General features: G+C 50.0%; 2 protein-coding genes across 3 annotated transcripts in view; one reads left to right on the top strand and one right to left on the bottom strand.

Annotated features, from left to right (window-relative positions):
• Positions 1–13396, bottom strand: part of LRRC4 (leucine rich repeat containing 4) — a 30498-nt gene extending 17102 nt beyond the window's left edge. Inside the window, exons 1-2 of one of the 2 annotated variants that reach the window (XM_087860845.1) lie at positions 12078–13396; positions 10031–11895 (exon numbers count right to left, since the gene is read on the bottom strand). In XM_087860845.1, coding sequence (XP_087716971.1) covers positions 10031–11795 — 1765 coding nt within the window. In that variant the 5' untranslated portion in view covers positions 11796–11895; positions 12078–13396. Of the gene's footprint in view, positions 1–8320; positions 11896–12077 lie in introns of those variants that run through there. The other variant, XM_045792716.2, reaches the window with a different exon arrangement.
• The window catches only part of SND1 (staphylococcal nuclease and tudor domain containing 1), a 406385-nt gene that overhangs the window by 336116 nt on the left and 44492 nt on the right, over positions 1–25777 (top strand). The window lies entirely within an intron of this gene.

Raw genomic sequence — 25777 nt, 5'->3', positions numbered from 1 at the left:
GCCCATTTTTAGCCCTTGCCCAGGAAGGGCAGCCCATGACACAGTAATTTAATTAAATTTGCCTCCCTCCATGGCCCACATATTTGGAGAGGTTTGGGGGGAAATGAATCTGGCTGAGGAACATTACCCCGCCGCTCTGGCACTGCCCCAGAACCAAGCCGCAGTACCATAAAGGGTCTCGCCGTCCTGAATCCGGCCCAGGGCATCTGTCTGCACTGCAGGCTCTCTGGCCGGGCTGCCTGCTGGCACATCTGGCAAAGCAGCCTCTGGAAGCATTCCGTCTCCATCACAAGGAAGCCACCAGGGACAAAATAAGGGGACTCCCCACCCCCTACTCAAGATCTACTGGCAGTAGCCTCAGCAAAAACTACAGCCGCAGTATTAGTTTTCCCCCACTGATTTCAGTGTATAAGAAGAGAGAGGGCAGAATGGGAGGACCCCACTCCTTCAGCTGACACCACAGCCTCAGTAATAGCTATCACCCCAGTTTCAGTGTGGGCCCACATTCCTGTACTTCTGTCCTGGAAAAGATCCATATTTAGGGGCCCGAAATTGATCCCAGTGAACTTATCACCATGTTTCACATCTCATGCTCGTCACTTTTTGTCCATTGTGTCCGAGCTCAGCCCACACCCACACCCACAGTCCACACCCCGGAGCCCTCCCCCTGCCTTCAGCCAGCCAGTGCTTATCTTGCATGGAGTTCATCACTCCTCAGGAGGCACCTAAGCTTTCCCTTTCTCTTGTCGTCTCCCTCTTGTCAGAGTGCCTGCCCATTTCATCTTCTCACTGACCTCTAGTCTCCTGCTCAGCCTTTTATATCCTAGGTCAGCAGTACCATGCCCACTGGAGAAGAGCATTCTTTCTCGTTATCTTCGCTCCCCACCAAGAGCACGTCTTCCTGGCTGGCTAATCTCTCCTGCGTAATGATAGCAGCACCTCTGAGAGAAAGGGAATTTCTCTGGCACAGTTTGTCTCAACACCAGCAGAACACAGGCTGTTGCTTAGGAGTGGGAATCATTAGAGTCAGGCCATTATTGGAGGGGGACCAGTCTCTAGGGGAGCTAGCAGAAATTACCACTCCTTAATAGATGAAAACTCATTTGCTGGAAGCCCCCGCCCTCCTCTTTATTTCTCTGCGTTCTCCACCTCCCTTCTCTTCCCAGCTTTGAAGTCAAAAAGAGAGGTAACACTATCCCATCCAAGATGGCAAATTTCTGCTAAATTAACTTGGTTAAAAGATCCTTGGTCGAAAGCGGCTGTTCTTTTAGAATGTTTCTGTTGGGACTTGGCTTGAAACCATCATGAAGGAGACAGATTCTAATTAAATGTATGTGATAAAATTATAGCCAGGACCACTCCATTTCCCAAGAGAGGATTTGTTGAGGTGGTTGGGAAGAGGAGACATTTATTAGCTTCCTAGACCATGTGTCAGAGAAGGCCCCAGAGTCAACCAGGGCTGTCTGAGCTTTCCCTGCAAGGGTCCCCTTAGTTTATACCATACCAGGAAAGGCAAAAGATGTGGAAGCAGGACTCCAGACTTCTCTGCTTCAGTGGTCATCTTGACCTTGAACAGACCTCTGACATGATTTAGCTTCTGTATGCCTTCCCTGCACAGGGATACATGATCTCTATGCTCTTGTTTGGGCGGGGGGGGTAGGTGGCATAAGCAACAAATGCTCCTTTTAATTTATTACCTGTTTGGGCTGCCATCAGAACTCACATGCCTTGGAACATTTGTGGTTGAAGAGAAAGGAAGAGTGGCCTGATTTCTCAGCTCTAGCTGTTTGAATGAAGGCATGAGTGGGCACTGTGTCAGAGCATTAAGCACCCATAAAGTACCGGTGTGAAAGGTCTTCCCCTTCTCTCGCTCCTCTCCCTGGAAGCAAACTGTAAGGGATTGCACCAAATTGCCAACTCCAGGAGACACTAATCACTTTGCAGTTTCTGTAAATGGCACCCCCTGGATGTGTCAGTCACCATGGCTCTGCTGGTGTTTCGTGGTAGTGCTGGGTTGAGAACCCAAAGACCAGAGATCTGGTCTCTGCATCACCAGCTATGTGACACCTGAGCAAGTCACATCTCCCTGGCCTTCATTTTCCTCATAAATAAGGTTTCTGAATTAACTTGGAAATTCCCTTCTCTGTCTCCACATCCCTAAATTTCGAAGCTATAAACCATTATTCTGTCGTCAGCATCTTGCCATCCCAAGGCTGGCCAGCCTTGATAACACCCATGATGTGAAGGTGGCCTCAGCTGACATGATACCATTGGTCAGAGCAGATGTAGACTTCAAACAGGAATGTGGCAGAGGGGGCTAAAGAAAGAGAAAGCTTCCCTGCAGGCACAGTAGACTGGAACAAGAAGGGCATGGAATAGGTCAGTTCCTCATTCTTTCTGTTTTCGTACTTCTCTGTGGCTTCAGAACCTTCTTCTGACACACGTGCACACAGTACATCCAGTAGGTGCAATAACTTCCCTCATCAGAGTAACCAAATGAAATGCAAACATGCTTTGAGATATCTCAGTCTTGCCAAGTATCTCCAAGACCCCCTCCCCATTTCTAATTAAAAAATTGTCTTTTCTTTGGCTGGTTCCTTTAGCAGTCTCTTCCTTGGCCCTCCCTCCTTTCTTACTCCAGACTCTCCCAATTCATCCCCTTAAAGAGATGAATTGGAAGAATATGCTGTCATGTCAGAAGGAAGCCATTGTCAATTCACACAGGCAAAGCTAATAGGATAAATTATTATCCGACTTCCTTTAAGTCCAGAAATTAAGTCTTCTTGCAATGGTAATAGATTAGAACTTGTAACCACTGCAGCTGGTAGGCTGTAGGAACAGGCTGTTAGTATCTGAGGCCTCAGCTCCATTTCTGGGCCTGTGCTGGGCCTTTTGTGAAGGACGCACTGAGCATTCCTGCAAACACTGCTGCGCTCTCCGTGCGGGGACCTGCCTCCAGAGAGCTGCCCGCAACTCGTTCAGTTCACCTACAGGGCGGAATCTGAGTGGGAGAAGCTGTCTGAATGGTCTTAACACACCCGGATGAGTAGGTAAGTGAGGGGAAGAAGCCAGGGCCTTGAAGACTCTAAGAAGAAGTAGCTGGAGGCCAGGAAGCCAAACTTTGCACAGGGAACAGTTAGTGTGTGAAAGCTCTTCTCAGTCATCCTTGCTGACTCACTGAGCAGGTAGAGTGACTTATCTAGTGACTAAATCAGCACCAGCGCAGACAGAGGGAAACCAGAGGTGAGACCTTAAAGGAACTTTAAGAGACTATATAGATAAAGGACTTGCCTTGGAAGAGGAAACCACATGAGAACTGTTGGAAGAGAGTCGTCAGTCTTCTAGAATGGAAGGATCTTGCAGACATGTCCTCGGTCCTATCATGGCAGATGGTTGTACTCAGATGGGCATTTTGGAGGGAAATACCCTGATAGAGGAATTATTAGAGGGTGCTGCTTATTGGTGGGGTTGTAAGGAGGTGGATGGGTATTAAAGAAATGAGTGGATCAAGGACTATTCCTTTGGTATTTAGTAATCAGAACTTAAGTAATTGTTCTAGTGTTGTTCCTGGGTGCACAGAATGAATGACCATGAAAGTACCTGAGTACTACTTTTCTCCATCTAGTCCCCACACCTGGCATTAGGGCAGCCTCTCAGCTCAGTGCTTCCCTACTAGAGGGTCAAAAATCCTAATGGGGTAAGTTAGGGAAGACGCCGTCCTCTCAAATGCTAACACTCTTTGACAAGAGAGCTTCTCCCAGGGATATCCCCCGCAGGACTTGGCCTAATCTCTCTGACTCACTGCCAGGGTCCATGTGCACTGAACTCAGTCATCACCATTTTTATGGGAAAACACAATTTATATAATACCCTCCCTCTGGAGTAATACTCTCTTTGGGGATAAATAGTGACTTGCACCAACCACCCCGTTCTGTGAAGTGAGGGACCAGATTCAGAGCAGACCCCTGAATGAGCTGGTCAGGGTCAGGATTAGATTATAGTCCTAAGGGCTGGGTTGCTTCCCCCAAGCAGGGGACAGCCTGCAGGATAGAGAACAGGACGGTTGTGGGTAGGTGGTTTGGCCCAAGTACTGACAGCAGGGCTGGCATGTACTGGAGGATAAAACCTGTGATCATCCTAAAATCTAATTCTAGCCACTCATTAGGAAATCAAAATGCATTCTCTCTTAGGCTTCTCTTGGAAAGTTGATCTCCCTGCTTTTCTTCTCCTCTGTTCCATGCCATGAATTTCACACTTAACAGTCCTCCCCCACCAAGAGTCCAGCCAGCCTCTTGCTTGCTCGGACAGAGGAATCTCCCTGGCTTTCCTCCTTAACTGCATTGCAGACCCTTAGCCTGTGTATCTGCCATATAGCTCCCTTCTGCTCTCACTTGCTCAAATGATGGTGCTTTTTTTTTTCTTGCCTGTATTTTCTCCAAGCCCTCTAATTTTGTTTTGAAGCCCCAATAGCTCCTTTCTGTGCGGCCTTCTCCCTCCTGGTGCCTCAGCCCTCCCCTCCTCCCCTGCCCTTCATAAGGCATCCTGACAGAGAAACAGGGAGAGGTGGGGAAGACTCTAGGAAGTTATCCTCTCAGTAAAGGGCCAAGGTTTCTGCCGTGTTTCCTGACCCAGCCCTCAGCTTGTGCATGGTCACCAGCAGCAGCACCTTTCCTTGCCTCTGGCTTACTGCAAGGAACGGTCATCTACCTGGACCAAACACGGGGCCTTGGGCCAGTTAGAGAGCTGGAGTAGGGAACAGAGCACAAGGCACTGTTTTCCTGGGGACAAAAGTACAACCCATCTTTCCCACTGTCCCTGACTTCTCCATAAGTATCCTTCCTCTCTGGAATAACTCCATAGGCATATTCAGAGGCACAGATGAGGTTCTAGAATAGAAGTGGTGATTAAGGAGGGCTGGTCATTTGGTCTATATCCTTATGTTTATCATCAAATGACTACCGGCAGTACAGCACTCAGTTACCATTTCTGAGTGTGATTTTATTTACATAATTTCAATTCGCACAACAACCTATGAAGTAGTGAGGTGTAGATACTAATATGTCCATTTTACATGTGAATAAGCTGAGTATTTGTCCCAAGTCACACAGGTAGGAAACGATGGAACAGAGATTCAACCCAGGAATACCGGATCCAAAGTCTATACTTGTAAGCACCGCGCTGTGTTGCTCTGCAAGTATGTTTCTCTGATCTGGTTCCCGAAGCATTTATCCCTGCTCCAAGCAGCAGTTTACTTCATTTTAATTTAAAGCGAAGATGAAACAACCTTAATCTACAGCCCAAAGCATTCTCACCCCCTCAGGGGAAATGGGTGCTTTCTGAGTGCTGGAGACCAGGAGAGGTGCTTCTGGGGCAAAAGCTGCCTTGCAGTTGAGCTGAGGCAGGATTTAGAAATGGCGTGAACAGTGCCTGCATTAGCCGGTGGCATGGAGTGCTGAGTACCAGCAGAAGAGACAAAATCAGACATATGTGGGGATATAAATGTTCTCTCTCTCTCTCTCTTTCTTTTTCTCTAATTTTAATCCCCTGCTGCTTTGTTGCAGTAAAATGGTGGGGCCTTAACTGTGGGCTCTGGCCCCCTGAGGTAGTATAGTCTGGGCTGTGTAAGGTCCCCTTACCCCTCTCCTAGCCGCTGTCCATCCACAGAAGGAAGCCAGAGCTCTCGACCATTAATGGCATGGACTCTGGACCTCTTCCCCACCAACAACAGGAATTGTTTTGCCGGGGACTGTCTACTACATTGTTCTACCCAGCAAGTTGCTGCCCTCAATACATGTTAAACAGCCATGATAAAGCTAATGTCTCTAGGCCTGAGAAATTATCCTGTCTACTCTCCCTTCTTTGATAAGATGCAGCATAACACCAAAGAGTGACAAAAGGGAGATTATGGGAGCAGATTATGGGAGTGGCAGCCACAGCATGGCACTTAAAGAGCTAGGGCTAGGGTAGGTATGGTGGAAGAGAGGAGTTAAGGAGCCCCCCCCCCCAGTAATCTCATTGTTGAGCCAAATAAGCAGAACCCATTCCATTGTGGGGAACATACTCTGATAGGTGCTTTAAGACCTCTGCCACTCCTCTACTCTGCAAAGCTTCCAAGGCTGAGGTTGGGAGAAGGCCAAGCTTACCCTTCCCTTTGTGAACACCCTGCCTTATCTACACAACCCTGTCTCTGGCAGCCATCTGCCATTGAACCTCAGGATCAGAAGTTATGTGCAGTCCTGAGAAGCAAACTCCTTAGTGAGCACACGTGGCCCTTGGGCCAGCTGTGGGGCCCCTGTGGTCAGAATTCTGGTCAGACCTTGGACGGCAGAAGAACCAGTCCTGAAGGAGATTGAGCACCTCTAAGAAGAGAACACAGCAAAATCTGTAGGAAGGTCCCATTTTTACTGCATATCGGCCAGGAAAGAAATAGGTTCTTGAAGGCCCAGAAGAGCCTGAGTAAGGAAGGCGCATTTGACTTGGGAGTCCAGAGATCTGGATTTCAGTCCCACCTTTTCCACTGGCAGCAGTGTGACCTTGGAGGTATCTTTCCATTTCTCTGGGGCTATTTCCTTGACCAGAAAATGTAAAGGGATTAGACTAAATGATCTTCATTGGCCCTTAAAAAATTCTCTAAGTCCATATAATCAGCAGCAGTCTTTCCCTCTCATGTGTTGCTACAACTATTCCCCTGAAGAGCTACCAACCCGTGTCCATTTCTTAGGTAAGAAACCCTATAGCTTGGCCGCCAGGCCTGAGGATGAGTCACCAACACAGCATGAAAGGCTGCACTATCAGTGCTCATGGGACTCCTCTCTGAAACGCCGTCCCAGGTGCCTGCTACAAAGGAGGATATACCCAACATTACGCCAATGGAGGTTTGCTGCTCTGAAAGCTGAAACACTGCCCAGGTCAAGGAGTGGACCCAGTAGGGAAAGGAACTACCCTTGCAGCTCAAAGGACACTTGTACCCAGGAACCATATTCAGTCTCCCCCACCTCCATTCAGGTTCCTTCTGGAAAGCACTTCTCCCTTAGATTCCAAGATGGCAATATGCTCAGCCCCCAGGACACATGCGTTTGTTCTTAGGACTCTTCCCCAGAAATGTCTTGGGACCTCCCCTCAGATCTCTGGTTCAGCCACAGACACTTAATCATTCCAGAACCACTGTATAACCCCTAACTATCCAAATAGCTGTCACAAAAGGAGGGGCGTGATGAAATCAGCCCCACATCCTCTGTTTCTGAAGCAGCTACTTTTTCTGCAGTTGCCCCTGAGTGTGTCCCAGGAAGCTGCTCTAAACAGGCTGAGTTATCTTGTGGCACTGGGCAAGGGATAATTTCTTGCTTTTCCAGCTGGTCCTGGCCAAGTCCCACCCTTTACTCTGCTGCAGTTTTCTCGTATTGGGAGTAGGGTGGTAAAGGAGAGGCAGAGGGAAATGTCTCCATGGAGCCCGGAAATGTGAGTGGCAGTTTCTAAATGTGCACCTTGCATACATACTGCCACAAACACTGATACCCAGAAATGACACATATATACCCAGGGGATTAAGAATTGGCCCTTTCTTAGCCAACTGCTGCAAAGTGCTGCCTGCCTCTCTCCCCGTTCAGTGCCAGAGAGATCACACCCACTCAGTCCCGATTCCCTGCATTAGTATAAAAGCGCTGAGGAGACGCAGGGTCCCAGTTCATGCAGCTTCCCTGGACGTCATCACTCGGGAAGCATCAGGAGACAGACACCCACCACTACCAAGACATGTTTGGCTATTTGTCACCCAGAGAACAGAAGGGACACTGCCTGTGGGAAATTGAAGCCAAACAACATTACTGCAGACCTCTTAAATCCAGGTCCCCCCAGGTCCCTGGGTAGAGCTGGTGCTGCCTGACCAGCAGCTTCTGCTGAGGTGGCATCTAACTTCTGGCCCGGTCCCAGGAGCTGAGGCTGACCCATTTCCCCTGCTTTTCCAGGGCATCGGGAATTTGGTTCTACCCCCAACAAAGCCAGGGACTAACACACTTAGCTTGTGGAAGGTGCACTAGAATCGGGGTGCTTTTATTTAAGCTAAGGAAAGATTGTTGACAGCTTTAGCATTTTTAACATTCTCTTCCCCTCCCACCTTACCTCTCCCCTCCCCTTCCCTTTTTTTCCTTAAATAGAAATGACTTGGTTGATGCTGGTAAGAACCTATAGGATCTTATTCAATTTAACCCTTTGGGGACATTGAATTAAAAATTGAACAATATTTATTAAAATACAAAAATACACTTTTCTCACATTACAATCAGTGTTCTTTTGTTGGCATTCCCCCCCACCCCCCCATCCCACCCCTTTCAAATCTGAACCCTTTATTTCTTTTTAAAGCTAAAATAATAAATGAAAGAAGTTACAGCATTAAGTGGACCAGAATAACAGAGATCTCTGCCTTCGCCACCCACACCCACCCTTTCTCCTCCACCTCCTCCTGAGGTAGGCCTGGGAGAGGGAAGCCTTCCCCCCATGGTGCTGCATTCAACAGGACGCCTCGTGTGTATCACTTTTGTTTGAACTGTGGATTTCACATCCTTTTTATGAACCGTCCTGTTCAGTCCAGGCTTCATTGTACTTTAAATGAGCCTATGCCCTTTTTCTCTCTCCACTCATGTTCTGCCCCCACCCTATCACCACAATCAGTTGACATCAGCTGTAATAATCCCTAATGAATCAGCATTTAGAATAGTCACCAAATCACAAGCATGAGAAAAGCTTCCACTCCCCCAAGCTCCCCAATCCCAGCCTCTCCTCCTTCTCCACCTTAAAACAAACAAAACCTTTATAAAAAATCATAAAATGCCATCATTGTCTACAATCATTTGTCAGATACCAGGAACAACAGGTGGACATGGCACAAGGCTAATTTATGGCCTCCTGTGAATACATTCTGTCTGCTTCTGCTCTCCCTTCCCACCCCCTCTGTTGCCGCACCCCCTTCAGGGGCCTCCTCCCTCTTAAGGGAAACCCTGAATAGACACATGCCCTGCAAAGAGTGGGTTAAACCCATCTGCAGAAATCTGGTGCAATGTGAAAGCATTTGACTGAGAGCTACGCCAGCTCCCTTCCTTCTCTGCTCCTTCCTGAGGCGCGCTGTCAGGCGGGGCACACGCGTGTCCCAGTGCACAAACCAAGGAGACTAGTGCACATGGGCAGATGGAAAGACTGAGCCCCTTTAGGGAGTCGTTTAAATTTTGGTGGTTTTCCTGTTTAAAATACATTTACAGATCTATCTTCCCCTTGGCCTCTGAAGAAAAAAATTATTGCCTCTCAGCATTTTAGCACAGTACAAATTCTTGGTGCTTTTTTTTGTATTTTTAAAATAAGATAAATTTGCAAAGACAGCTCTCAGCTTAAGAAAGGTGTCTATAGAAATGGGTAATCCTGTATGCTATGAAGCATCTTCTAAAAAATGACAGTCTGCCCCCCACCCCCACCCCTCAGCAGCCCACACCCTACCTCTTCAGGGATGTTTGTTGTTTTAGTTTATCTTAGCAGTTTCAACCTTAGATCGGAAATCCCTTCTGGCATCATAGCAAGTTGACTTGTGGCTTCTGCCCCACAGCGTTCCCAAGAACCCCACTCCCCCTTTAAATAGAACTTATAAGTTAGAAAATAGTTTTGTTTTGACTTTTTGTTTTTAAATTTTAATATAATCTGTTTCTTTTACCAGCCCATAGATTTAATATATAAGCATATACAAGAAAAAGTCGCTCCCCACTCTGTACAAAAGTTGCTGTCTTGTGTGTGTGTGTGTGTGTGTGTGTTTGTGTATGTGCATTCTATTGCATTTTATAAGTTTTTGGGGGGAGGGGGAGTCATATTTGAGTTTCCTGTACCTTGTCCTTGGTATGGGTCTGAATTATATAAGGTTCGGAGATTGTGGTGACTGTGGGGTGCAGAGAGTTCCCCAGGCTGTTTTCTGTCCAGTGGGCCCCATGTGCTGGTTTGTAGGTGTTGTAGTTAATATGGTCATGAATTGTGGGCAGCACTACTGCCCCCTCACCTGATACACCGGATGGAGCTGCTGTTGCTGCTGCAGACGCTGCCGCTGGGATGTCTTCATCCACCTGGATAATCTCAACTGTCCGGGCGGCTGTGACTGTACTCCTCTGCTGGTGCCGCTTACGAAGTTTGTAGAAGACAATCAGCATGGCGGCAGCTAGCAGAGTCACTGCCACAAAGCAGCCAATGATGATCTTGGTGGTCTTCATGACTTCATCCAGGCTGGTCTGCATCTTATCATTGGTGTCGGTTGCGGGTACCTGCTTGGGCACACGGGTGGTCTGAATGAGCACCGTGGTAGAGGTGGTATATGCCGGCTGATAACCAGTGGACGTAGTAGGAACAGGCTTGTACTTGCGCGTTGTATCCTCAGGTGAGATCTCGGTGGTCTCCACTGTGACAGTGGTGAAGAAGCTGTAGTTGGAGGTGTTGAGCTCGGCCGTGCTCACGTTGAGGTAGGCCGAGGCGTTGGAGTTACCTGCCACATTGGTCACCATGCATGTGTAGACCCCAGTGTCTGAGAGCAGCACATGGGAAAAGTTCAAGGTGCCGTCGTTGAGGACAGAGATCCTTGGGTGGCGGGAGGCGTGGCTGAGCACTGTCCCATTGGGCAGCAGCCACTTCACAGAGGACATAGGGGGAGTCCGACACTTAAGTTCCGCCATCCGACCCTCAGAGATATTGAGGTCCCGAGGTGCATCCATGATGAAGGGGGCAGAGCACTGGAAGGAGGCCTGGTCCACCTCCACCAGGTAGCGGCCACGCATGTGCAGGGGAGCATGGCAGCGGCCACAGCAGGTAGAATTGGTGGGTATGTACTCCCGAAGCCACCAGGCTAGCCACAGAATGTCACAGTCGCAGTTCCAAGGATTGTGGTGTAGGTGCAACTCCACCAGGTACCTCAGTGGGGTGAAGAGGTCATGGGGCAAAGAAGAGAGGTTATTGTGGGCCAAGTTGAGTTCCACAAGCGAGGCCAGCCCATCAAAAGCATTTCGCTCAATCAGGCTGACCTGTGAGTTCATGACCCACAGCTTCTTGAGGGAGCTTAGGCCGTGGAAGGAGCCAGGCCTGATTTCCGGGAAGTGGTTCCCTGACATCTCCAGTTCCTCCAGCCCCACCAGGGGGGTGAGATTGGGCATATCTTTAATGTTGCACATGCCCAAGTTCAGGTACTTGAGGTTGAACAGTCCCTCAAAAGCGCCCTCAGAGATATACTCCAGCTTCTTGAGCTCCCCCAAGTCCAGGCGCATGAGGGAGGGCACCCGGTTGAAGGCGTACGAGGGGATGCTTTCTATGGGGTTGTTGCGAAGCCAGAGCTCCCGCAGCTTGGACAGGTACTCAAAAGCCCCGCTGGGGATGACTGTCAGCCAGTTGTCGAACAGCTCCAGGGTGTTGAGGCTGGCCAGGCCGTTGAAGGCCCCCACCTCGATCTGCCGGATGGAGTTCCTGCCCAGCTGCAGGACCTCCAGGTGGTGGAGGTGGCGGAAGGTGTCGGCCTGGATCATCTGGATGTTGTTTTCCATGAGGTTGAGGTACCGGGTGTTGGAGGGGATCCCCTGAGGGACCTCGGAGAGGCCCCGGCGGGTGCACACCACCTTGCTGAACTGGTTACTGCACGAGCAAACGGATGGGCAGTTCTGGGGCCCGGCGGAGGCGGCAGCGGCGATGGCCGCACACAGAATCCACACTTGCGCCGTGAGGTAGACGACGGGGAGCAGGACGGCATTCCAGGTGTGGTGCACAGTTACCTGCCACAAGAGCTTCATGGTGTGGCACGTTCATAATTCACCATCGCCTGGGATTTTGGCTCGGAAAGGAGAACCAGCCCTACCCCGGCTTAAATGAGCTAGGAGCTCCTCTTTCCATCTGGAGAAGGAGGTGGGGAGGGGGCGATTAGAGAGACCGAGCAGACCGGCGGAAAAAACAAAATCTTGCCCAACTAAAGCGTGGCCCCTGGCTGCAGCCCCCCTCAAGGCAAGCCCTCTGAAAGCCGAGACTTTCTCTCCCCCGTGGCAACCATCCCCACCCAGTGAGTCGCTGTCACCTACCTCGGAAGGAAGGAATTGGCGTGGTGTCCTTAAGCGTTCTCCACAGGAGCCGGCCACGTCGTTGCCATTCTTACTTCTTAGTTTTAATTAACAAAAGGGGGAAGTCGAGGGGGTGGGGAGGGCAGAGGGGAGGGGTGGGGAGGGGAGGGGTGGGGGAGACAAAATGGCTTCTAGTAAATCCGGAGCAGGCTACGGCGAAGCGGCGGAGTTGAGGCGCGCCGGGAAGAGCCAAGGCCCGGCGGGCTATGCAGGTGCATGCCCCCCCCTCAGCCCGAGGAGCGGCGCCACCAGCGCTTCCCTGCTTTGTCCTTGGACCCTGGCTCCGGCTCGCACCAGCCACGGGGGAAGCCGCTTCATCGCCGGAGCGTGCCTCCGGCGCCCCCAGCCCGCTCCCGCGGCTGCCACCCCGCGGGGGTGAGGGGGCGCCCCCAAGCTTCCCAGGCCGCGCTCGCTCGCTCGCGGCTGCTGCTGCGCTGCCCCCTCTCCTTGTGTCGGCGGCTCCCGGCCGGAGGCAGCTGATGCAGTCGTTCGCTCGCGGGGCTGCGAGAGTTAAGAGGAGGTGTTCCAGGCTCCTTCGCCCTCCCCAGACACACACCCCCTTCTTTCCTCGCCTCTTCTCTGAAGGGTTAAAAAGACCAAAACTGGGCTTAGTTTCCCAGTCCGCCGTCTGCCGGCGCGAGGAGCAGCAGTTCGTCCAGCCCCCCGAGGGTCAGCGGCGTGGAGGCAGCGCCAGGACCAGGTCCGCCGGCCGGAGAAGCGCGCAGCGGCCGGGTCGCGCCCGCACCGCAGGCCCGTTCAGGGAGTCCGGGGGCGGGCGCGGGTCCGGCGGCGGCGGCGGCGGCCGCAGCCCCCGGTGGCGCGCAACCGCCCGCCGCCGCCCGCCGCAGCCGGGCCCCCGGCGCGCCGCCGGCTCTGGCTTTGTGCGGAGGCAGCGAGTTCCGGGCTTTGGCTCGCGGCGCCTTCAGTGGCTGCGCCGCCCGCGGACTGCTGCAGCGGCCCGAGCGCTGGCGGCGGCGGCGGTGGCGTGAGCAGCGGGGGTCGCGGCTGCGGGGAACGCTCCGGAGCCCGAGAACATGGTCCGCGCTTGCTAGCGGCGGCGGCGGCGGCAGCAGCGGGGCCCCTGCGCTCGGCGCCCACCGTCTCCTCCTCGCGCCGGGCTCGCGGTGTTGCAGGCAGCAGCCACGCAGACTGCTCTCTCATCCTTTTGTCCTTCAGTCAGAACGTGAATGTACTGCTGACGCATACTGTTCTGGGGAGAAGATTAGCGTGATGCAGTGCTCTTATGTATTAACACCGCTCCCCCTCCGCTGCCTGCCCTCGAGGGGTTAACGCCGGCGCCTTCCAGCGCCGCGCCGCGCCGCGCAGCCCCGAGCTCCGCGCCTCCGTCCGACTCCCTCCCTCCCTCCCTCCCTCCCTTCCTTCCTGCCTGCCTTCCTTCCTTCCTCCTTCCTCTCTCTCCCCCACCCCCCACCCCCCTCCCCGGCGCTTCCTCCCCGCCCCCTCTAGACGAGGGGAGCGGAGCGGGCGAGCGAGCCGGAGTGAGCGTCAAGTGAGGGGCCGCGCGCAAGTCGCAGGCGTTCGCAGCTATTTTGGTCCAGCCGAGGGAGCCGCCGGGTGGCCGCTGATAGGCTGGAGCGGCGGGGCTGCTGCGGGAGAGACCGCGGCCGGTGCCCCGCCCCGCCCCCGGGCGCCGGGCCCCCTCCGGCTCCCGACGCGGTGGGCTCCGGGGCAGGGAAGCGGGTGTCGCGGCGGGGCTGCTGCGGTTGGCCGGCCTCCCGCCCGGACCGCGTCATCTTCACCCCCGCCGACTGCTGACGGGGCGTCCGCGCGGCCCGGGCAGCATACGCGGAGTTCGGAGCTGCACCGTGGGGACGCGGGGGCGGCTGGGGCTGCTTGGAGCCAGAGGACCCAGAGCCTGGGCTCCGCGGCCCGCCCCGTGCTGCTGCACAGATGCCTCTTTGTCCTGCCCCCTCCCTTGCGAATTTCCTCACCCCTCTTCGGCTTTAACTTTTAAAGGATAGTTTTCTTAATGAGGATTGCAGGGAGGGCAAACGGTGGAAGGAAAGACCCAAGTGTGAGGATCTCAGGCAATGCGACCTGGGACAGCACAGCAGCCGGCAGGAAGGATTGAGGTGAACTCCCAGAAACCACGGGGAGAACCGGTTCACTCACAGAGCCTCAGCCAGCACTTCTCACGCTTTTCTTTTCGAAGTCCTGTGTCGCCCTTTCCCCTCCCCAAGCCGTTGAATGGAGTGGGGTGGGTCTTAAAGCCTTCTGCCCCAGGGCTTTGCTATCTCCCCTTTGTTGCTGAATCTCCCTGAGAAGATACTGCAGAGCAACCTGCTCCCACTTCTGGGGAAGAGACACCCTAGGGCATTGGACAGACCCATGTGGGAGAATGGGACTAGGTCAGCCTTTTCCCACCCCAGAAAAAGACTGCCCTTTTCTCTGCCTAGTGGGGGTGGAGCCATCTGTGGCTAGGCCCTGGGAAAGCCCTAGAATATGGCATTGGTTTAGTATTGCTTCTTTTCAGGGGCTGCCTCCAGACTCTCCTCCCTTGTGCACCACCCCTCCCCCTTGGCAAGCTTGCTTGTTAAATAAACCCCCATCACCTGCATGTGGGCTAATGCCGAAGAATGAGGAGGTCGTGGATTTCTCAGCTCTCTGCATTCTATCATACCGGTATCTCAGGATTGTCTGCTGCCCAGCAACCTGGACAGGGAATTCTTGAATTCCTGGAAACAGGTCCACCGTAGGCAAGCTAGATTCCCCTTTGATTACCAAGACCTTTTGATCATGCATTTTGCAGTCAAATAATAACAAATTTAATGCTTAATATGTTGCCTAAAATTACATAGTAAGTGACAGAGCTAAGATCTGAACCCTGGCAGATAGCAGATGTGTAGAAACTTGAGTATGGAAGTATTTCTTCAGTTTGCTCCCAGTCGATGAGAATTCAGGTTTCACTCATCCACCTCAAAAGTCATTTACTAGGTTATCTACTGCTGCTCGCCACTATAGTAAGAATAGATGGTTGGATGGAGAGAGAGAGATCTATCTTTATCCTTGTTGTAATCTTTGTTTATCCAGTGAAGTAATTGCCACAGTTGCCTCCATTTTACAGGTGGACGTCCTGAGCTCAGGCAGGCAAATAACACAATCAAGATCATACATACGCAAAACAACAGAGCCAGCATCTCAATCCAGTCTTCTAACCCTGAGCCCAGTGTTTTCATCACTCATAAAAGTGACCATTGTGTCTACGTTACAGAAAGTAAATGACAGAAGCAACGGCATGCGGGGAGGGGAGACTGTATAAAAAAGTTCAGTGAAGGGTATGTGAGAAATAAATAGAACAGAAGGTGGGAGAGGAGGGGCTAAGAAAATACGTCCTTCAACTTGTTTTACTCCCAGTGACTAATCAAGAGAAAGAATGAGAGAAGGGGAGGTGAAGTCAAACCCTGATACTAGGCTTTATCTGGGCTCTTCAGTGGTTCCTTTTGCTTTCTTGGCTAAATCCCCATCTCCACATCATCAGCTTCAGGCAAGACCCTAGCAGCTTACAGATCCGGGGAATGTAATCCTATCCTGACAGGGATCTGTGGAGGAGAATCAGAAGCTTACTGGTGAATGGTTCCTCTCCTTGCCACAGCTGGCATCAAGCTGGTAGAATGCCAGAGGACACCCCGGCCGGGGTCTGATGGCACACTGGAGTGTGGCTGCCCTTACTGCCTCCGGCAAAAGAGGGGCTCTGCCCAGACCATTTCCTGCCGGTGCAGGCAAACTCAGACCCCATCTGTTCACTCCAGGCACTGCAAATGAAAGGTCATGCCCCCATACTGTGTAGGTGGATGGAAGGGTGGGCTGTCTTGGATCAAACCAGTACTTAGTAATGAGGTGGTCTCCCAGTAAATATTTGTTGAGTGAGTGATGACCATGAATATGCCCCAGCTTGGTGCAGCCCATGGAGTTCTAGATGGGGCTGCTTTGCCCACTATAGGCCAGCTGAGCTGAGACAGCACCATAGAAGCTACAGGCTAGACTGAGGGGGCTGTGGAGCCATGGCGGCACGCAGCCTCTCTGAACTGAAAGTGGCACCGAAACCTCTAATCCTGTAACCTGAGTGTCATCTAGCCATCATCTGTTGCTCTTCACAGCCCCAGGTTCTGACAGCTTCCTTGATTTGGAATGGTGCGACCAGAAACAAAGAGAAGAGGAAGGCTTAAACTTTGAGAGGAAGAGAAGGAAGAACACTGGGTTGTGAATGTTGTCACTTGTGGTTTCACACTGAGAGAATGTTGTGATAAACCCAGAGAGAACTGAAGAAGCCGGCCAGTGATTAAGCAAGGCTTTTGTCAGCAACTTGGTACCTGCCCTAAAGTTGGGATACCTGAGTTCTACTCTCCTTTCTGCCACTGACTAGACACTGTTACAGATCTTAAAACAGCTCCAAACATTGGTTTCTTCATTTGAAGGAACTAGACTAGAATATTCCCACCAGCTCTCATAATCCCTGATTCCCACCTCTTCTCAGATACATAGCTCTTTGAAGAAGGTTGATCCATTGGGATGGTAGCCAAGACTTGGAAATGAGCCACATGGTTGAAGAGAATGCTTCCTTTAGTTTAATCTAGAGATCCACAGTGCCAGAGCAGAGTAGATCACACTTTGTTTTCCCGGCTACTAAAAAGGCTGTTAGATCACGGAATGTTCAAGTTAAAGGTATCTTGGAGATCATCTGGACTCAACCTCTCATTAATGTCATTAACGAAGTTCAGAGAAACATAGTGACTTCCCTAAAGCCGCATGATTGGCTAACATCAGAGTCTGTCATTTCTGAGCTCCGTCCCTCAGTCAGGATGACAGTGTATTGGCATTTAAGCCTGGGGCTTGAAGGTGTTTCCAAATGCCTGTCTTCTGTGGTCTTATATGCAAGTGCTATCATTATACTTCGTTGGATTGGGATCGAGATGGGCCTTCGATAGAACCAGTGTGCCATTCTGAGTGACTTTGAAATCCTAATAAGTGAAAGAAATGGTCATCCAGGGAACTGACTCTAAGGGGACCCAGGACTACCTCACTCAGCCAGGATAATTGGGCTCATGTTAAAGCCCAGAGCTAGGCTATTCCCCACCCTAACATACATCCCTGAGCCATTATCCCAAGCAGCCACTAGATGTCCATAATGCCTCATAGGGTTTGCCAGGAGTAAGCAATCTTCGGCAGGGTACTATCTTAGCCTCCAATAGGCTTTTGGGTCCCTTACAATAGGTCCGTCGGTGACAGAATATCACATATGCTCTGAACCTCTAGTTCCTGTTTTCAGTACCGTTGGGCTGCCAAACCCTACTCAAGCACATTTTCCATTTTTATACTTTTTATTCTTCCGTTTGAGCAAAGAACAGAAGGAGAGCAAAGGAAGAAAAGGGTTTCAGAAAACAGGAAGAAAGGAAAAGAAAAAAATTGGAAATTATCCTCCACAAATGAAGGAAAGTCATCAGTTGATTGGTGAATTAGCAACAACAGAACAGTATAAGCAACCGTCTGTATGGAAATAGGCACCTCTTAGCCAAGGCAATGAACACATCATTTGTGCTCGAGCCCTCACATGTCTGCATCTCTCACTCCTGCCCATGTATGCAAATCCCCCTGCAGGATGAACAGGTCATGAAGTTTTTAATGGCTAAGGTCGCCATTGCAAAATAATAATAAGGTTCTTTTTCTTGGCTGTGATCCTTTAGTGAAGCCATGGCCGTGCCATTACTGCACACGGTCATAAAGGAAATAGATTTTAGTCCTTGAGCCCAGTGAGTCAAGGTGACACAGCTGTTCTAGAAGTTCCCACTCTTCCACGTGCCCTCAGAATCCACTGTCCTTTTCCCCCAAGAACTCTGTTCTTCAAGGAAGTCAGAAGGAAGTGGACAAAAAAGCACTTTCTCTGCAGATCCCGTCCAGAGCAAATTCCAAAAACCTCAGCAGAGAAGAGACAAGATACTTAATAAGAATGGCAGAAAAAACTCTAGAATGGAAGGGCCTTTCCCTCTCCTGAGGCTAGTTTCCTGGGGCTTACAGTTTCTTTGTGGGCAGCCAGGCCTGAGTGAAGGGAGAAACCTCCCAACGCCCCCCACAGCCATCTCTTTTGGAATAGTCGGTTTGGTGCCCAGTTTAGCCACAACATCCTGTGTGTTCAAACACACCAGAGGTCCAGCCAGAAGCCTTAGAAATGTTCACCTCTGCAGGTGCACTGGCCCACTACAGGCTCTTGTGTTCTGGCCTTTTCTTTAATTCCCTTTGTCGCGCAGTAACTAATGATGCGAACAGCAGTTTTTACTTGGGAGTTCTTACACACGTAATCCTCACAGGTTTCGTGTGGTGGGTACCATTAGACTTCCCATTCTGCAGATGAATTTAGGAAGCTTTCTCAGGGTCACAGAACTAGTAAGTGATTGTAGTAGTTCCTTGAGGCTGTCATAACAAATTATCACCTACTTTGGTGGCTTAAAACATCAGAACTTTACTGTCTCAGAGCTCTGGAAGCTAAAATTGCAAAATCTGGCAAGGCCATGCTCCATCCAAGGGCCCTAGGGGAGAATCTGTTCCTTGCCTCTTCCAGCTTCTGGTGACTCTCGCATTCCTTGACTTGTGGCCACATCACTTCCATCTCTGCCTGTGTGGTTATGTTGACTCTTACTTCTCTCTCTCTCTCTCTCTCTCTCTCTCTCTCTCTCTCCCTCTCTGCTTTGTGACTTATAAGGCCGCTTATCATTAGATTTAGAGCTGACCTAGTAATCCAGGATGATCTCATCACAGGATCCTTAACTTAATTATATCCGCAAAGACCCTTTTTCCAAATAGGGTAATAGTCACAGATCTGGGGATTAGGATGTGGACATATCTTCCTGTGACAGAGCCAGGTTTCAATTTCAGATCTGTCTAGTGCCCACATTCCAAACCACTGTGAGGTGCCACTTAAGAGGCAGAGGAAGGGAAGGGTACATCTGACAACCAGCAGTGTGGCCCCCCACACATACCTGTGCTGGAGAAGCAGAGGAGCACCGCGTGAGCTGGACGGCCGCTGGGAAGGGAGGGAGTCCCTCAGTCAGCTCAACAGTTAGGACAGCACGTGAGCCAAGCGGAGGGGAGGGCTGACTAAACAAACTTGAGGAGTCTGTGTCTTGTTTTCTTTATGCTTCTCGTGATTCCTTGTCTTGGTAATTTGCTCACTCTTTCTTTACCTACCTTCTAGATTTTATCCCAAAGATCTTAGAACCTTGAAGCATTTACCAGTAATACTAGAAGTACCTTTTGACATTACTGCAAAATCTGGCTCCAGTATAACTATCTCACATAAATATTGAGCTTCCTGTTCATTGAAGATGAAGAGACACCTTAAGATCAAAGTCCAGCGGATACAGATGTGGGACTGGGAGTTATGGATAGAATGGCTTTTCAAGTGTCACCACCATAAATCTGATCCTTAGGCTGGGGTCCATGCCTGCAGTTAACCTTTTCACAGACAGATTTGCCGGGTGTGTATAAATGTGTTCATATTTTGGTTGGGAGAAGCCCCAGCAAGTTTTTTTCCCCAAACTGACTCCTACAGCGTAGTTTGGAGCTTGAAGCGAAGAGGCGGGTGTATGGGGGCTTGCGCGTGTGCTACTGGTGGTTATGAAAGTATTCTGGAGTTAGAGGCCTGGGTTCAGATCCTGCTTCTGCCTCTTGCATACTGCATTTGGCTCAAATTCTCCACGTATGAAGTGGGATTAATAACTGTAATTACTGTGTGATATTATTGGACCAGAAGGAAATAAGAAAAATGGTCCATTTTAGCAGATTATGACCATGGCAGCTATAATTTCCTCACATGGAAAATAGCATAGACACAAAGTAATTTATGCAAGGTCAGTTCTTGAGATAATCCTTTTTATTTTTTTCCTCTCCCCTCCCGTGCCCCCCTCCAGACTTTACCTGTTGTTGGTAACATACCTAATTTAGACCTTTTAATTCTACGTTAACGATAAGAAAGTGGTTTTTGTTGTTCTTACCAGTTAATTTTTTTTTTTTTTAGATAATTTTTTTACTTACAGACAGGTCAAAAAGAGTGCTGATACACCCTCCACCCAGCTTCCCCTCATATAAACATCTTAGATGACCACAGAACATTTCTTCAGAACTAAGAAATCTGCTTACTAAAGGCATCGCTTTTTCCCCTTCCCTCTACAACGTATTCCCCACAGCTGCCAAAGTGATCTTTGCGACGTTCTTTCAGATTGTTATTGATTTGCTCAAAATGCTCCTGTGTCTTCCCTTCATAATTGAAATGATAACCAAACTGCTTACCATGGACCACAGGCCCTAAGCCTGCACCTCGACCCTCATGTTTTTGTCATCTTCCTCGTTTCCTACACTTCAACTCTACTGTTCTTCTTTCTTCTCTTGGAATACTCTAAGCCCGTTCTCCCCATTAGGGCTTTTGCTCTGTCCTCTACCTGGACTGTTCTTCCTCTACTCTTCAGGTGGTTGGCTCCTTCTGGAGCAGGTCTCTTCAGAGAGACTTCCCATGACTACCTTGTCTAAAATAGCCCCACCACTCACAGTCACGTTACATAATGGGTTTTATTTTCTCGTTTTATTTACCATCATCTGAAATGATCTTGTTTATGTGTTTGTTCGCTTATTTATTACACATCCCCGTGAAAGCAGAGGCCCTTCCCATCTTGTGTCTAATACCTCAGTCATAGTAGTGAATTATTTCAGAGGAAAGAGGAATATTCTTTGGCCTATGTGAATAAGAGCTCAGGCCTCGCTAGTCGTATATCAATAGCCCAAGCCCTGCTCTATAAATCTTTGAAAAGATAGGTGAAGAATCACCAGGGTTTGGTTTTGTTTTATGTTGGGAAAATTAAGGAGGATCCTAGTGACCTTAAGTTTTCTCCAGTCCTCAATTTTTAGAATTCCTAGCCCCTTGCTGACAGACTCATGAGTGAGGGTTGCGTGGAGTTACAGAGGCTCACAGGTTCTTGGCAGTTGTGCTGTGTGAGGCCTGAGCAGACGAGTGAGGATAGGTGCACAGATGGGTGCACAGATAGAGTGAGGATACCTGTCACTCAAACAGATAGAGTGAGGATACCTGTCACTCAACTGCACTCAGGTACGCACACGCCTGTCGCTTTCAGATTTGCTGAAGTGCATTTTCTCCGAAGGGAGTGGGGGCTGTTGAGCCTGAAGTAGGGAACACCAGGACAGTAGGATCAAATGCTCTGAAAGTGGCTGTGCCAACGCTTTTTGCTAATTAAAGAATGTTCGGACAATCACCACTAGCAGCAGTAAAGGGCGCCCCATTACCTCGCTCTGTGGAGAGCTGGGTAGATTCGAAGGCAGCTGTAACTGTCCCACTGCGTGCCTGAGCCATAGCACAGTCGCTGGGCATCCAGCTGGGCAAGGAGAGGGGCCCCGAGCTTCTGTCCAGGGTCCTCGTCTCTATTCACTGTCAGTCCTCAAATTCTGCATGACTGAAGAACAAACAATTCCATCAACAAACTCTTAATTTAAAACACTCAGGTGGAGAGTGTTTTAAAACAGCTGTGTGGTGAGTCTGACGGGAGCCCAGGCCACCTGGGTCCCTCTCCAGCTTTGGCATTGATTTCCTTTCCCTTTTGCCTTGAGGGAATTTGTTCTTCATGTTCTGACTCCATTTTCCCCAACTATCGGTGTGTCAGGGAATTTTTTTTTTACTGTCCCATGGCTTTGAGCTAGCCTCCTAGAGATATTCTAGGGCCTCTTACGGAGCAGCTCACTGCTCCAGGGGAAAACTTAGTTTAGAAAGTGTGAACAAGATGAGAACATACTTTGTATGCTTACCCTGGAGAATTTCTGAGTGAATTTAAGAAGTATGCTCAGGTTGGAACTTTCACTGTTTTGATCGGTCGAGTTTGGCTTGAAACCTGTTGTGTCCTTTTTGGCATTTTCCTCTTAAATCTCTTGTGTGGTCTCCAAGCCACTCTAATCCCCTCGGTTTATAGGGCAGTGCCATTTTGGCGCTGCCTCCTCGCTGCCAGCCTTCTTGATCTGCTGTTCAGTTTCTTTGTGGATCGGCATCTGTAGCCATCAAGCCGCCTCACACAACTTGTTAACTGTTTTCAGTTTCATGCTGCCAGTTTCATCTATGTCTAGAGTTTTCCTGGTTCCAGTTGGTGCGGCCTTATTAGTTCTTCATCCGGTACTGGCCTAGTAATGTGGGTTTATTTGATCCTATCTAAGGAGCTTCAGAGGTAGAATTGGAGGGACCCTAAGGGAAATGTGGACTTGAATTTTGTCTGTTAGTTGCTGTTGCGACCATCCTCACCGTGGTCCTCCCCACCCCCCCCAGCCCCAATCCTTGAACAGAGGGACAGGCTCTTTACCCTTAGAAGTGAAGAGGAGTGTAGCATTGGGAACACCAGGAGACCAGCCTGGAGCTCACACTACCGGCTTCCCCATGAGTCATCAAAGGACTGATGGGTAGGTTGGCTGACACCCAGGTTCCTGGATGCTGCATTCCTTTCCCATTGTGATGTGAGTCTCTTCAGGACTTAGATCTACCCAGCCTCCAGCCCGTTCTTGATCCATGGTTTTAAACGGAGTTCTATCTGCAAATGCTTCTGGTGGGAATCACCTTTATATCTAGAGGAATTTGGGGTGGATGAACATGAAATACAGAAGCTAGCACCCTCCACTCCTCTAGCAAATTTAGAGAGAATTAGAATTCCTCAGTTGGTTGATTGGTTGGTTGGTCAGTTGGTCTGCTCATACTCATATTCTCTTTCTTTCAGTTATTGTCTGTCATACACAGTCGAATTTGGCCCAAACTGATAGGTAGATTTGTTCGTTTATACGCAAGGGTAACATGACTACCTTGAAACTTACACTTCTTTACCTTAGAATACCACCCCCTGGCTGTGAATCCCTGCTTTTTCAGTTTTTGCCTCACTTCCAGCTAGGAATGCTAAGCAGTATGCTTTTGGGAACCTGTCACGTTGATCTGCTTTAAACCATTTCTCTGAAGGACAGCAGACTTAAATGGCTGTGCTTCTGGTGAGGGGTGCTAAAGCCCCGACTTTTGTGGGGCGACCAGCTGGGGATCTGGAAGCCTCGTATCATGATATCTAGACACTGGCAGCCTGGCTGGGAGGAGCCCTCCTTCTGGATCACTTTCTTGGTGACTAGGGCCAGTTTGTGTGGCAGCCCAGTGAGGCTGCTTGATTTGTATTCGGTACACAAACCATGGGGGTGGGGTGGGGGGAGTCTGTTAGGAGCCCTGCCAGCCAATAACTCTGAAAGGATTCTTTGTGTAAGTGAGCAGTCTCTGGGCTAGAGAAGGCGGCCTACCCTACCCCCCCCAACTGGCCCCTCTGGCCTGGCAACTTGGTGGTGCTCCAAAGCCCTCAGGATCCCTCCCCAAGAGGAGGCCACCTCAGGCTTCCAGGTACACAGAGCATCTTCGCTGCATCCCTCCTGCCATGGCTTCTGGCAGTCTGCCTCCAAATGCCAGTCCATGGGATCTATTTAAGGCCATGTGTGTGCATGCGAGACAGTAACTGAAAGAGAGATGAATATGAAAAGACCAACCAACCAACCAATTGGGGACATTCTAATTCTCTCTGGAAACCTCAGCTAGAAGGATATACACTGTGTCCGACACTGTGCTCGACTGGTCCACCCATCTGTCAGCCAGCAGGACTCTCTGTCGCCCTGAGCCTTTTTAATTTCCTAACCAGTCTTTCGCTCCTGTATCTGCAGAGGGACGGGAATAAGACCCTCTGCTCCTGTGTGTCTGGCAGCTGCAGGGGAAAATTCTTTGTCCACTTGAGACCAAAAGGTGCTCCCGCCCTGATAGGCCAGGCCCGTCTCTGGCCTTCAGCACCACTGTCAATGTGCTTAAGGAGTTGGCTCCCCGCCAGCTCCTGTCTCTGCCTGAAACTCTCTCTTTAAAAATGTTATTTGTTATTAATGGGTTTTCTAAACACATAACCTTGACTCACTTGCTTAGGTGAACAAGCCCATTCTCATTAAATACTGTTTTCTAGGAAGAAGAATTAAGTAGGTATTGAATGTTTCTAAAGCCTCACATGTAAGCTAGAGCACAAGAGCACTGGCAAGCGAGGCGGGGGAGGGGGTGTCTTAGTCTCTGACCCCCTAAACGTCTCCATGTTAAGCCGCATCTTTGGTGGAGAAGCCAAGAGACTGGCTGAATTTGTATCACGTGGCCCATGTCGGAGGTGACTCCAGTTCTCCCTGTCCCCTCATCTCAGTGCTGCTGGGTTTCTCCGTTGGTGGCTCCTTTGCCAGGGCTAAAACCCCCTTTGTATCTCATTTGCCCTAATTATCTTGAATATTTTGGTCAAGGGCCTGATGTCCAACTCTTTGGACATGATCAAAAAATATGGTTGCCCATGTTTTAGTCTATCCTAAATAATGTACTAAACATTGCAACACTTTGTAAAGAGCGTCCATTAAATAGGACGGTATAACCAGACAACTACTTTGTTGTTGTTAGAAACCTCAAGGAAGGGCTGTGGGCCTGAGAGAGGCTTGTGTGGGGCCAAGAAGCTAGCAGAGTAGGGTGTCCTGCACTGGCCTGTACTTAGCCTCTCCCGAGGAACATTTGGTCCCCGAAAGGAGCAGACGTTGCCTCACTCAGAGACTCAACCACAGACTCAGTGCCATCATACCTGGATACTCAGAGGAGAAGAAAACCCAGGGAAATACTTCCATTCAGCCGAAGGAACATTCTTCCTGGACCCAGCTCCCATGTCCGGTGCTCTGCTGCCACCCTTGCAAGGAGCCAGGGGGCCGCCCCGCGGTTTGTGTGTTATTCACTTCTCTGCTCACTGCGGTCGGGGAGCTTTGCCACCCTGACGTGTAGCACAGAAAGATTTATTCAAGCCCCATCCACAAAGGGACAGGAAGGCTTCTGAAGAAATGGGCTTTGTAGACAAATGCAGCCCTGCCTCTCTCATAGAGACCCTTATCCCCACCCCATCCCCTCCCTGAGCAGGTCAGGCGAGCAGAAATTCTGAAACCAGTGACATGAAAGCTGATGACCAAGGAATTTTCTGCGTGGGCCCTGTGTATAGGCAACATGCTTCTTTTTAAAAATTTTTCCTTCCTTGCTCTCACCTTGCTGAAGTCAGTCATTATTTTTGCCCCAAAGATAATAAAAGCATTTAGAATAAAGAGAGAGGCTTGTCTTCCCTTTTTCTACCCTTCCCCCACCTTTTATTCCTCCTCTCACTCCTACTCCCCAAACTTAAATTTAAGAGAACCTTCAAGGAGGGATGGCTTTACTCTCCTCCTCAGCCTTTTCCCGTTCAGTCCTTTTTTGTTCCACATGGTTCATGTGGAGGAAAGGAATGTGCCTGTTTCTGTATTGATGGGTCTCATTCAGTCATTGTGTACATTTGTCTCTGTGGCCTGCTAATGCCATTTGAGTTTCCAAAATCCTTATTTTGCAAATCCACTTGTGTCCTGGGTTTAGCTCCCGATTACAGGATTAGCAGAGATTATAGAGTCTGTCTGATGTCTTCTCCAAGCTTTCTATCAGATTTATGGCTATGAATTGAGGAATTGGTGCAATGATAGAATGGAAGCTGGAGGGAGATTGGTGCCGGGGGTGGGGGGGGGGGAAGGAATCTCTCATAAAGAACTGGAATGGTATGCGC

The sequence above is a fragment of the Ursus americanus genome, chromosome 3 (assembly GCF_024610735.1).
Source record: "Ursus americanus isolate L20-20 chromosome 3, mUrsAme1.1.p, whole genome shotgun sequence".
NCBI lineage: Eukaryota > Metazoa > Chordata > Mammalia > Carnivora > Ursidae > Ursus > Ursus americanus.
The sequence above is the reverse complement of the archived record's forward strand: the minus strand, read 5'-3'. Positions and strand labels throughout refer to the sequence as shown.